Source organism: Scyliorhinus canicula, chromosome 12, assembly GCF_902713615.1.
Source record: "Scyliorhinus canicula chromosome 12, sScyCan1.1, whole genome shotgun sequence".
Classification (NCBI taxonomy): domain Eukaryota; kingdom Metazoa; phylum Chordata; class Chondrichthyes; order Carcharhiniformes; family Scyliorhinidae; genus Scyliorhinus; species Scyliorhinus canicula.
Window position 1 is genome coordinate 48,738,573 of NC_052157.1, and position 14,148 is coordinate 48,752,720.

The following is a 14,148-nucleotide window of genomic DNA, read 5'->3' on the forward strand; positions in this document are numbered from 1 at the left end:
TTCGTAAAAACGTCGTGACCACCTGGAAAAAAATAACCATGGCACCGATTGGCACGGCAGTACCACGGCCGTGCCAAGGGTGCCATGGGCCCGCGATCGGTGCCCACCGATCGCGGGCAGCGGGCCCGATGCCCGCGCACTATTTGTCCTTCCGCCGCCCCGCAGTATCAATACGCGGGGCGGCTGAGGGGCAACCCGGACCGCGCATGCGCGGGTTTCGCGCAAAAACGCGATGACGTCACCCGCGCATGCGCGGGTGGCGTCTTCCCACCTGCGCATGCGCGGCTGACGTCATATGACGCGTCAGCCGGCGCTAAATCCGACAAGCGGGTTTAACGATTTTCGTTAAGCCCGACTTGTCGGAGCCTCCGACGTCGGGCTGCTAGCCCCGACGGGGGACCAGAATCGGTCCCCCGTCGGGAAGGGGCGCGATGCCGTAAAACCCGCCCGGGTTTTACGGCGGTTTGACGATTTTTCCCGTTTTGGGAGAATTTCGCCCATTGTGGTTAGAGCACTTCAGAGTTACTCAACCATGAAGGAATGTGAATGAGGTATGGCTGACAGCTGTGTTCATGTGCAAGCTGTCAATCACAGTCCACTAAAGGAAATTAATGAATGACTTGCAGCTGAAGGATCTGAGGGGTTTAAACTCAGGTCACTGGTCTTCTCTTTCCAGGAATTGACAAGTGCTGCGTACTCTGTTTGAACGAGCAGGTGTATTACCCAGGTGTATGTTACACCAGTAATTCTTTTCACTACCTCTGTTTGGACTGATCTCTAACTTCCAGACAGTGGTCTCTCTTCTGGGGGCATTCCTGACAGGTTTCTCTATTTTGGGCGCTTCCTGACAGGCTCAACTTTTCGGGCGGGGGGGGCGGGCGGGGGGGGGGGCTTCTTGACAGGTTTCTATTTTCTGGGGGGGCTTCTTGACATGTTTCTATTTTCTGGGGGGTCTTCTTGACAGGTTTCTATTTTCTGGGGGTTGAGATGCTTGAAGAGTTTGCAGCATATCAACTCTGCTCACCAAATGAGCTGCTGGAGTAATTATCCCAGAACAGAAAGGCCACATGTTCCAGAGGTTCCTCAAGTTCCAAGGAAGAGGACATCAAGAGTGCAACTACTCATTCAGAGGCTTATGTGCTGTGTTGAGATGATGAGGATCGTAATGAACGTGTTGCAGTGGATCCAGCACGGAGGGCACTGCTAAAAGAGGCTCACATGAGCGTGTCGTCATCATTTTCCTGATGGACGTTGGTGGCTATAAGCATCATACGTCCACACCAGCCTCATCCAGCCCATGCTATGGCCTCTTCCACTGGAGCCTCCGCTTCCTCAGCCTCACTGAGCTTAGCCCTCTTTGTCATCCTCCACACTGGGGGAGACCTGCAGCTCCTCCACCTCTCATTCTGCAAGTCATCCCCACTTTGAAGTCCCAGATGGTGAAGAGCCACAATGATGTGGGAGACCCTCTGGGAAGGGCATGGAGAGCGGCACCTGACCTGTCCAGACATCGAAACATATCTTCATCCAATTGTCTGCTCAACCAATAAGTGTATTGCAGAGTGAGCAGCGTTGTATCTCATCAGAGATATCTCTTGTGGGTAGACCTGATCGCTGAGGAGTCAGCGCTAGATGTGCTGAGAGCCCTCGTGGATTTGCCATCTGTGAGTGACCCGAAGTGTAGGAGTCGTGGCAGCTTCCAGGGTATCTTACACAGACCTGCATAATCTGCTTCTGGTGGTTTCAGACCAGCTGCACATTGAATGGAACCACTTCCTGTTGAGAAATTGTAGGGGCTGTTCCCACGGAGCTTATAAAGCCACAGGAGTGCAGTCGATGGCACTCTGCACCTGTGAGAAACCAGAGATCACTGCAAATCCCACTGCCCTGGCAGCCTGATTGGTTTCATCTACGGAGAACTGGGCATAATTGTGCACCTTCCTAAAGAGGGTATCCATCTCCTCCCAGATGCACGTATTAGCAGTTGCTAGAGAAATTCCAGAGATCCCTAGTGGAGCCCTGGAATGAGCTACTTGCAAAAAGGTTCAGAGCAGCAGTTTCAGAGTCAGTGGGAATGGATGGCCTTCCAGTCCCTGTGCTGTTAGCTCCTCCTGCAGAACATAACAGATATGAGTCACCACATTCTTTGTCAAGTCAAAGCATCTATGGCACTGTCTGTCTCTCTCTCTTTCTCTCATGTGTAGGTATGAGAAGCCTCATTTATACCCTTGTGCTAAATGCCTCAGATGAACAGATCTATCAGCCTCAGCTTCAGGGGCATTTAATGAGCACTTCCCATCACTCCAAGGGTCATTCCTACTGAAAGGATCCCACCCACCGCTAACCCCTTGGTTTCTCAATCTTCCCCTCAATCCCTTGCCAGGGCCTGCCTGACTGGCCCCAACAAGTCCACTGTCCATTTGCCTCTTTGGCCTCCATTGATGGCTTCACGTCCAGGAACGGCTGCAATCCCAGCGAATCCTCTCAGCCCACAGATGCCAAGACTAGGCTGTAAGAGGTACCGGCACTCTGAATGGCCAGCAGCTCTTGGAGGCAGGACACCCTTTACTCAGAGAATCAAACACCACAACTTCAGGCAATGTCAAATAGTCATGGCATTCAGAGTTGGCACAGGAAAGCTCGACCCCTGACTTTCCAGCCACGGTTTGTGGGACCACCATCTCCACATTATATTCTGTCCAATTATTTCATCTTTAAATTTACATTCACATGAGACATACCAAGTAACTTTGTCACCTGCCAATTTACCTGTGTAGGATTGGCCACAATAAATGGCTCTAACGCTTCCATCGATACAACCCAGGGTGAAATGGTAGTTCCAAAACTCTTCCCGAGGAATGGTCCCAGTGGAACATATTCCCATTTCTGAATATCGCGAGCTGAAAAAACATCAAACTGATGTCAGTGTGAAGCCTGCTTGCCAATGCTTACCTCAATGGTAAATCCAGACAGAGCTTATCACAAACACCACTCCATACCACACCAGGATTCTATTCTATTGGATATGTTAGCTAGAACATTGAAACCTTTCACAACAAGATATGGTACTCTGAAACTGGAGCCTTCCTCAGTTGAGGAAGGAGACTGATGGGTAAAATGGGCAAGAATTGGGCCAGTTGTATAAGGGGGTAATGTCACCCAGAGGTGTATTGAGTGTGTCAGAGACTGAAGAGTGGCTTATGTAGTGCCCATTTATAGAAAGGGACAGAGTCAGCCCAGGTAATTATTAGGTCAATTACCCTTCGCACTTGTCACAGAAGAGGATGAGATTTCCCCAGTATTATGAGAAAATAGTTAGAAGAAGCCAGCATCTATTTCAAAAGGGGAAAAATAATGCTTCACAAATCTCACAGGGTTATAGAATCATTGAAGAGCTAACAGGCATGCTACATGGGGGAAATACAGTGGATGTACCTGTCCATGCACTTTGACAAGACATCACAAAGTAGGCCACTAGAGGACATTAAGGGATACGGAATTAATGGAAGGATGAAGTTAGAAGGGAAAAGAGTTAAGGCCAGGTTTTCAATGTGAGTGGGAGAGGATAGCGTGTCTCACAGGATTCACTTCAGAGACCACTTCTGCTCTCATTGTACGTGGGTGATTTGAAAATAGGATTTGAGAGAGCGGTTTACAAGTTGTACCAAAATAGGAGGAAAAATACCTTTCATAGAAGATCCAAAGGAAGATTTAAAGGGATATTAATAAGTTAAGGAAATTAATTCAAAAAGCAGACAAAACTCACTGCTATAGAAAGTGTAAGGTCATGGATTTACTCGGCAAAATGGAAACAGTAATGGTGCTCTGAATGGAGGTAGGTTTGGTATCGGGGGAAATCAGAGGGCTTGGGGAGGTGGGAGAGACAGGTTCAGAAGATCTTAAAGACAGAATCCCAGACTGATAAGACTGTGAAACGGAATTGCAGATTATACGACAAGGTATAGAATATAAAAGCCAAGAGCCACCACCAAGCCCATTATCAAATGATAATAAGATCCCAGTTAGAGTACAATGTTGGACTCCACATTCAAGGAACGTTCTTGAGGCTCAACAGAAGGCGAGATCGAAAAGCAAAGACACCGATGCTGGAAACCTGAAATAAAAACAGTAAACGTTGGACATTCTCAGAAAGTCAACATCGCTGGGTAGCGGAGTCAGGAAAACTCCTGGCTCAGATGGTGTGCCCCAAGACAAATCACTCTCATTTCCGGTGGGGGGGGGGGCACTGACCCAATCACATTGTATAGAGAAAATTAACCTATAAATGACAGTAGGATGTGTAAAAAAAAAATTTAAGACATTAATTTATTTGTTACTTTCCATTATGTTAAAACATAATTTCACTACAAGGCAATAAAAGTATCAATCGCTCAGCCCTACAAAGTGTCAACAACAAAAACCACAAAACTTTGAAACCATTTAACCTTGTGTAAATACACATTGCGAAATTGACTGTCGAGGTCAGAGAGCCAGAGCTGTCAATTGTTATGTTTTAAGGGGTTTTGCTTTTACTTGACAGTAGAGACAAAAGATAACCAGGTTGCCACACACACCTTACAGTTGTCAGACTTTATTACCGAGGTGTTTCTTGATAACAATCCTTGGTGAAAGAGAGGGAAAATCCCCCAAGTGTCCCTGATTATGTCACCACCTATCAATTGACATACTGTACAGAAGAACATTGGTTATAATACATAATCAGGTGGATACAGTGTCACGGTGGTTAGCACTGCTGCCTCACTGTGCCAGCGACCCGGTTCAATTTTGGCCTTGAGTGACTGTGTGGAGTTTACATTTTCTCCGTGTGTCTGCATGGGTTTCCTCCAGGTATTCCAGTTTCCTCCCACTGTCTAAAGATGTGCAGGTTAGGTGGATTGGCCATGATGAATTGTCCCTTAGTGTCCAAAGATATGCAGGTTAAGTGGGGTTATGGCGATAGGGCAAGGGAGTGGGACTTGGTCGGGTGCTCTTTCAGACAGTTGGTACAGGCTCGATGGAACAAATGGCCTCCTTCAGCACTGTAGGGATTCTTTAACATTAATCAAACAATGTTTTTAATTGGGTGCACAGGACTCTCAGCCAAGCATACATGAAGCTTTGCTGAGAGCCCAGTTATCACCAGGAAAGCACCTTTTAAATCACAGCCCCCCTACCTTGCTCATCTCCTCCTGCCATTGAAAATTCAGCTGGAGTGTTTGAGTATAATTCTTTATCGTAGAATCATAGAATTTACAGTGCCGAAGGAGACCATTCGGCCCATCCAGTCTTCACCGGCCCTTGGAAAGAGCACCCTAACTAAGCCCACACCTCCACCTTATCCCCGTAAACCAGTAACCCCTCCGAACCTTTTTGGACATGAAGGGCAATTTAGCATGACCAATGAACCTAACCTGCACATCTTTGGACTGTAGGAGGAAACCGGAGCACCCGGAGGAAACCACGCAAACACAGGGAGAACGTGCAGACTCCGCACAGACAGTGACCCAAGCCAGGAATCGAACCTGGGACCCTGATTTGATTTGATTTATTATTGTCACATGTATCAGTATACAGTGAAAAGTATTGTTTCTTGCATGCTGTACAAACAATGCATACCGTACATCGGGAAGGAAGGAGAGACTGCAGAATATAATGTTACAGTTATAGCAAGGTGTAGAGAAAAGATCAACTTAATACGAGGTAGGTCCATTCAAAAGTCTGATGGCAGTAGGGAAAAAGCTGTTCTTGAGTCGGTTGGTACGTGACCTCAAACTTTGGTATCTTTTTCCTGACGGAAGGAGGTGGAAGAGAGTATGTCCGGGATGCGTGGGGTCCTTAATTATGCTGGCTGCCTTTCTGAGGCAGCGGGAATTATAGAGTGGGAATAGATGGGAGCTGGTTTGCGTGATGGACTGGGCTACATTCACGACCTTTTGTAGTTTCCTGCAGTCTTGGGCAGAGCAGGCTCCATACCAAGCTGTGATACAACCAGAAAGAATGCTTTCTATGGTGCATCTGTAGAAGTTGGTGAGAGACATAGCTGACATGCCAAATTTCCTTAAGTCTTCTGAGAGAGTAGAGTCGTTGGTGGGCTTTCTTAACTATAGTGTCGGCATGACAGGCTGTTGGTGATCTGTACACCTAAAAACTTGAAGCTCTTGACCCTTTCTAAGCAACCGTGCTAACCACTGTGCTACCGTGCCACCCCCACTGTGCTATCCTACACGGACCTTTCCTCCAGTGACAGTAAACTTGACCAGCGGAAAAATGATTCACAAACACACAGTCTTACCACTCCAGTCGTTCATTAGAACCATCCCGAAGATATGTTCATGAGCCTGGGATATATCAATCGGCTCTCCTAACTTGGTGCCTGGTCCAATGAAGAAAGCCTAATTTAAGAGGAAAGGTACAGTACATATTGGAGTACATTTTCTTTCAGAACACAAGAGCTTTCTAGGTGACACAGCTCCTATTGATGCTGAATGGGAAGCACAGCTCGTATTGGTTGTGATGTTCCTTGTATAGTTCTCCAAGATAGCTAAAAGTTGGAGTGTTTACAAAGAACATCAAGCTATGTATTTAAAACAAAGCTAGTTTATTTTATACTACTTTAATGGTTCGCATACTCTACTGAAACAAAATACCAGTATTGAATCGATGTTACCGTAATCTATTATGTCTCTCTATTACAACCAACACTTTATCTCAACCTCGCACTATCCTTCTCCATAAACTTCTCCCAGAATGCTGAGAGACGCAGCCTTTTATTAGACTACTCAGTGATGCCATCTAGTGTTGAGATACATGAACATCATCTTGTTAACCCTTTACTCTCCTTAGATTATACATATCATTACATTGGTTGGTACACCACAGGATTCAGTAACTGTCCAACAGCTGGGCCGGATTCCTCCGTTCCGGAGTCTAAGTTTTCCCACCAGCGGAGAATCAGGACAGGTCTACCCTAGCACTAATAGCGCCCGGCATGCCAGTCCACAGCACTTGGAAAAGACGCCGGGATCCACACTGCAACTGAGAGGGGAGGGATCTAATCTATTGGGCAGATCTCGCACCTCTGAGATCAGAGTGCCACTTTAAAGGACAATAGGGGTAAATGTGTTGCGGGGTGTGTGTGTGGGGGGGTTAGCACTGCTGCCTCACGGCGCTGAGGACCCAGGTTCGATCCTGGCCCCAGGTTACTGTCAGGTGGAGTTTGCACATTCTCCCCATGTCTGCGTGGATCTCACGCCCAGAACCCAAAGATGTACCTAGCAGCTGAATTGGCCACCCTAAATTGTCCGTTAATTGGGAAAAAAAATAATTGGATACGCTACATTTTTAAAAATAAAAATAAAAAAAACGTTTAGATTACTAATTTTTTTAAAGTTTAGAGTACCCAATTAGTTTTTTCCAAGTAAGGGGCAATTTATTGTGGCCAATCCACCTACACTGCACATCTTTGGGTTGTGGGGGCAAAACCCACGCAAACACAGGGAGAACGTGCAAACTCCTCACAGACAGTGACCCAGAGCCGGAATTGAACCTGGGACCTCGGCGCCGTGAGGCAGCAGTGCTAACCACTGCACCACAATGCTGCCCTCAGGTTCCTAATTGTAATCGTGTTGCTGTTTTGCGGGACTGGAGTCAAGAGGGCTAAATCTGAACTTCAACCCTTCCCTGACCTTCATCCTGAGCTGAGTGTTACAAAATAGAAGAACTGGCTGCTCAAAATTCTAACTAAAGAGACAGAGGTCAGCAAAGGAAAGAGAAAATGCTGGAAAATCTCAGTAAGTCTGGCAGCATCTGAAGGGAGATAAAAGAGCTAACGTTTCAAGTCCGATGACTCTCTTTCGTTTCAGATTCTAGCATCCGTAGTAATTTGCTTTTATTCAGAGGTCAGCAAAGGGTTGATCTCCAAACTGTATTGGGAAGTGTTCCGGACTATTTTGTGGCAATCTGTTTTAGAACCTTTGATTAGGCCACTTCCTGGCTGACAGAAAAGGTCATATTGCATGGTGCTCAGTGCCTGACAGAAAAGTTCAGAGTGCGTGGTGCCCAGTACCTGACAGAAAAGGTCAGAGTGCGTGGTGCTCAGCACCTGACAGAAAAGGTCAGAGTGCGTGGTGCTCGGTACCTGACAGAAAAGTTCAGAGTGCGTGGTGCTCAGCACCTGACAGAAAAGGTCAGAGTGCGTGGTGCTCAGTACCTGACAGAAAAGGTCAGAGTGCGTGGCGCTCAGTGCCTGATAGAAAAGATCAGAGTGCATGATGAGCACGTCACCCACTTGTGCCTGAAAAGTACATCTATTGTCAGACCCCGATTTGCATAGTACACCTGTGATGATCGGAATACCTTGCCCCTTTAAGAGGCTTGTGATGATCGGAATACATTGCCCCTTTAAGAGGCTTGGAACCCTGGGGGACTCCGCCTCTGGCTACGCCCCCTGGGAAACAGTACTTAAGATGAGACTCCATTTTGCGAGTACACTTCTCATGGAGGCTGCCATTGTTCACTGCTTATTAAAGCCTTTGATTACTGACCTAACTTTCATGTCGTAATTGAGAGTGCCTCAACACCTCATCCCTCCATTTCATTGGGGGATGCAGGCTTGCAGCACAATCAGATTGGGTGGGCCTTGAGTATCTCGGGAGGTGCCGCTATTCCCCTGTCCTTTTGGGAAGGCATTGGTTGAATATTGCTCTCATTGACTTGAATTCCTCCTGCCTCAGACAAAACACAATCAGATACAGAAATATTGGCCATTTTGTAATGTGCAGCAGGCACGTGGGTAAATCATCTCTCAGGATCTGCTTCAAGTCACTCACCATCTTGACTTGGAACTACATCGCCATTCCTTCACTGTCGCAGGGTCAAAATCCTGGAACTCCCTCCCTCACAGCGCTCTGGGTGTATCTACATCACATGGGCTGCTGCAGTTCAAAACTCACCACCACCTTCTCAAGGGGAATAAATGATGGCTGTACATTGTGGCCTCACTATTCTAACTGGGAATAGAAATGGTTGGTTAATGCCCCAGTCAATCATACCTAGGGTCCACACTGCTGGAAGTGATCGCGATCGATTTTCAAACATCATTGGTAATGTGTGACTATCCTCCACTCGCTATATTTTGCTACATAAATCACATTGCTTTTATTATTAGGATAAGCTGTGGTAGCTTCAGTTATATGAGGTCTGTTTGTTGTAGTTTGTAGATTCTCCTTTTAAATACTCGCCTGAGACTATAGCAGTGCACTGTTTGAATAGATTGTTTGCTTTGCTGCTTACAGAGTAAATAGTTTTTGCTTTCTGCAAAATAGACTGTTGTGAATCCTGACGTAAGACCTACTCTGCCTCCAACTTATTGGTTGACAAACTGGTGTCGAAAGACACGAATAACTGCTGCCCTTGTTAGTGGTGTCACTTTGCAAGTTTGAACAAAATAAACATACCATTTCCAATTCAATGTCCAGAAGTTTGCAGGCTCCAAATACAGGCGGCTTTGCTGTAATCAGAATGTTTATATTCACCGGTTAAACATTACCATGGCAACCAAATGCAATATATTCCATAGCGTAGCATTGAATTTTCTGCTATTAAATAGTGTAATAAATATTCAGACATGTTGAGTGTGCTTCCAGACGCAAAATTACAAAACAACACGAAAGACCAAACTTCATACTGTGTTCCAATTCAGCCAGGACATGATGCGGCCGACACTATCATATCTGTAGTTTTATGAAATCACCATATCAGCTCCTTTGCCTGAGGGAAGAGCAAGTGTGGCTTATCAGCGATTCAGAGCACACTTGATTTTCCATCCAGTACTAGTGCAAGGAATGGAAAATAAAAACTAAATGTACAGCAACTTCGCATTGAAATAACCTCCGAGCACCGACCCTCAAATAATCGAACATATAATCAGATTGTGCGGTCGTACACAAGCTCCGAGAGGCTGTGACTCACAGATAAGATATCTCCCCACAAATTAGGAGTCTTTTCCTCCGAGGCACAGGAATAAGCAGAGCGGGACTGAAAGCCTGGCTTGATTGAGGCTCTGACTGAGGCTTGATTTGAGGTGAAGGCTCGTTATTAGGGTTAGATAGAGGTGATGGGATTCTGCAACTCGTCAAAATTAAAAGCACGCTTCATTCACTGACAGCTCTCAAAATCCAGAAAAGATGCACACAACCCCACACATGACCAGAAAGTGAAGGGATTTGGTCCAACGTGACTTTGTGAGAGAATGTAAAATGGGCAATAATGAATTCTTCCTCCATTTTACACATCTCCTTATTTTGTATGCATGAACATCAGATAAAATCCAACTTGGAAGAGGTGTGAATCATAGAATTTACAGTGCAGAAGAAGGCCCATCGAGTCTGCACCGGCTCTTGGAAAGAGCACCCTACCCAAGGTCAACAACTCCACCCTATCCCCATAACTCAGTAACCCCACCCAACACTAAGGGCAATTTATCATGGCCAATCCACCTAACCTGCACATCTTTGGACTGTGGGAGGAAACCGGAGCACCCGGAGGAAACCCACGCACACACGGGGAGGATGTGCAGACTCCACACAGACAGTGACCCAAGCCGGAATCGAACCCGGGACCCTGGAGCTGTGAAGCGATTGTGCTATCCACAATGCTACCGTGCTGCCCCTGAAATGGGTTGCCGACCTGCATAAGATAAATAGTTGTGTACAGGCTCCCTCTGTGTATGCAGCCTCGGAAAGTACACTGAGCAAAGTTCCACATTCTGTAGAATCCTGCTCCAGAGTTGACAGCGCAAACAGCAGCAATGCGTTTGCTAGAGACCAATTTGAAAATAAGCAGCTGGAAAATCCCTTGTAGTTTCCCCTCCCATATCTTATTCCGGTTACACTACCTAGAACAATTTGAAAATAAAAAGCTGGAAAATCCCTTGTAGTTTCCCCTCCCATATCTTATTCCGGTTACACTACCTATCACCATACAAGATCATTTCCCCAGTCTGTGGCTGAGCCAAACAAAGTTTACAATCTTCAGGCTGTATTTAATTTAAGCAATGGGGGGTCCCACCCACTGGCTGGTGCCTCTTTTAGGGAGGACCTGCTGAATTGGGTGCCACCGAGACGCTTAGATAGACAGTGGTGGGCCTTCCCCAGGCAAAGACCCCTGGGCAAGAAACAGGCCAGCAGCTCTGTTGAACAGCAGCATTGTCAATACTACACCACCAAGGCCCAGGGCCGTTGTTGAATACCGGGCCACAGATGAGTGAAGGCGGGGGGTGGGGGGTTGCGAGGTGGGGGTTGCGAGGGTGGTAGGGATTGTCAGCAAAGGTAGGGGAGTGTCTCTTGCAGTGGCTCCCGCTCTTCCCGATGTAGGGTCTCACAATCAGGCACTCAATGCCTTTGAATGAAGGAAGCCCCTGCAAGAGCCCGCAAGCTGACCCACACCATGTGCTTGTCAAATTCCCTGCACCCCGCTTGCCATGGGTTAATACCAGCAGTGGTGGGATGAGGCCCTTAAGTGGACATTAAATGCCTACCTATGGGTGCCAATTGGGTGCCAGGGCAGGAAGGCCGCCCACGCACCATGGACGTGATTAAGCTGCAGGCGGGAAGGTGCCACGCTCCCAGCTGATTACATGTGCTCCCCACTATCAAACTCACAATGGGAGAGGGCACAAGATACCACCTTTGCTGTTCTGTTTAATCCCGAGGTGAGCTTCCAATGCTATATCTTTGCCAGCACCAAGACTACCTACTTCTGCCAAAATAACATCACCAGCTCCGCTCCTGTCTCAGTTTATCTAACACTGAAACTTTAACTCATTTGTTACCTGTAAGCCTGATTATTCCAATGTTATCCTGGCTGGCTTCCCCGTCTTCTATCCTCTATAAACCTGAGCCCATCTAAAATCTCTTGCTATCTGCTTCCCAACACACAGTTTCAAACACGCATTGCTCCGGTGTCTCCCAGTCCAGCAGCACCTCAATATTAGCATTCCCATAATTGTCACGCCTTCAGACCTTCCTATCGCTGTGCCCTCCTCCAGGCCTACAACCCTTGTGCTCTCCTCCAATTCTGACCTCTTGAGCATCCCCGATTCTAATCTCTCCAGGTTGTGCTTTTAGTTGCCAGGGACCCAAGCTCTGGAATTTCCTCCCTAAACCTCACTCTCGCTCTCGCTCTCACAGCCCGCCTTACTCATCTACCTTTCCTCACCTGATTTAAACTCTCCTTTGACCCTGCCAATTCTGTTTGAGAATGCTGCTGTGGAATACTTTGGGATGTTTTATTACATTTGAGGTGGTATTTAGCTGCAAGTTGTTTTTGTATAATTTTGTTTTTTAAGGGGCTGGATTAGCACAGTGAGCTAAACAGCTGGCTTGTAATGCAGAACAAGGCCAGCAGCGCGGGTTCAATTCCCGTACCGGCCTCCCCTAACAGGCGCCGGAATGTGGCGACTAGGGGTTTTTCACAGTAACTTCATTGAAGCCTACTTGTGACAAGTGATTATTATTATTATATGCACCAAATGGCTGGCACAGTAGCACAGTGGTTAGCACTGTTGCTTCACAGCACCAGGGACCCAGGTTCAGTTCCCGGCTTGGGTCACTGTCTGTGCAGATGGAGTCTGCACATTCTCCCTGTGTCTGCGCGGGTTTCCTCCTGCAAGTCCCTAATTACGTGCTTGTTGGGTGAATTGGACATTCTGAATTCTCCCTCAGTGTATCCGGACAGGCGCCGTAGTGCTATAACTAGGGGACTTTCGGGATGGGCGACACAGTGGCGCAGTGGTTAGCACTGCTGCCTACAGCGCCGAGGACCCATGTTCAATTCCGGCCCTGGGTCACTGTCTGTGTGGAGTTTGCACATTCTCCGAGTGTCTGTGTGGGTATCATCCCCACAACCCAAAGATGTGCAGATTAGATGGATTGGCCACGCTAAAATTACCCCTTAATTGTAAAAGAAATAATTGGGTACTCTAAATTTATTTTTTTTAATCTAGGGGATTTTCACAGTAACTTCATTGCAGTGTTGATGTAAGCCTACTTATGACAATAACAAAGATTGTTATTATTATGAAGTAAAGGAAAGATTTCACTTCCGTTTAACACACGGTCCCTGCTGAAGAATGTTACCCCTGTTATAACCCGCACGTGTCTCACGGGGTAGGGATGATCCATACCTCGTGGAGCTTGCAGAATACGAGCTCCCCCGATAAGGGAGCGGGGTGGCCCTTAACGCAATTCATGCGCTTTTGTATACAGTCCAGAAGAGAACTACTGGAGCTGTATATAACAGGTGACATGTTAAATAAAAGTAAGTTTTGTTTTTCCCTACACTCGGTTTGGACTCCTTACGTTGCCCCTTATAAAAACCTCCCTCATCAACTGTTCAGGATCATTAAAATAAATTTCTATATGCGGTGTAAGGCCTCTATCCTATAACCTCATAAGCTGCTGAAGGGCATTCCAAACTATCAATACGACAATACTGTATCACCAGGATCTCTGAACTGTGACATCAAGAGATACAAGATTTCAAGCTGGTCAATAAAGCTATTTTTATCCAGATTCAAATAGCCCTTCTTGATGTCAAGGCTTTAAGGAATAATTGAGGAATCAAAATGTCATGGTAGATTTTAAGAGGTTTTCGAGATAAACAATGGGCTGGATTTTTCAGCCGTGCCCGGCGCAAGATCGCCACGGGCAGGACGGGGAACATGTAACAGGTCCGTTAACCTCGGTTGGGAATTTCCGGTCGCCAGGTGGGCGCAGCCAAAAAATCCCGCCCAATTTCTCTGGACTAACCTTCAGGGCGCAAAAATATTTTTCGTTGCTTAGCGCTGAAGTCAAAATTGCAATTCCGCAGCCTCATACTTACTCTCGTCTGGTCTGGTCTGTCCCATGGGTCTTCTGACGGGGGTCCCAGACACGATGACAGATGACGCGCGGCCATTGTAAGCAACTGGTAAGTGCAACCTGGGAGCGGCACACAGAGAAATGGTTTAAACTCCGGCTATCTCTGCATCGCCTAACTTTCCTTTGCAGTCACACATACCAAGAGGGGCTGGACCGTGCTCCATTCATCTGAACTGACCGCGGACATGGGCATTTCCCCACTCAGATTGAACCCAGGTCAGCCACAAGC

The 14,148-nt window shown here is 46.9% G+C and overlaps 1 protein-coding gene across 1 annotated transcript in view; it reads right to left on the bottom strand.

Annotated features, from left to right (window-relative positions):
• The window catches only part of fah (fumarylacetoacetate hydrolase (fumarylacetoacetase)), a 72,841-nt gene that overhangs the window by 31,116 nt on the left and 27,577 nt on the right, over positions 1-14,148 (bottom strand). The window contains exons 6-9 of the mRNA XM_038813707.1: positions 13,882-13,979; positions 9,456-9,508; positions 6,293-6,392; positions 2,770-2,900 (exon numbers count right to left, since the gene is read on the bottom strand). Of these exons, the coding sequence (XP_038669635.1) occupies positions 2,770-2,900; positions 6,293-6,392; positions 9,456-9,508; positions 13,882-13,979 (382 nt within the window). The remainder of the gene's footprint in view (positions 1-2,769; positions 2,901-6,292; positions 6,393-9,455; positions 9,509-13,881; positions 13,980-14,148) is intronic.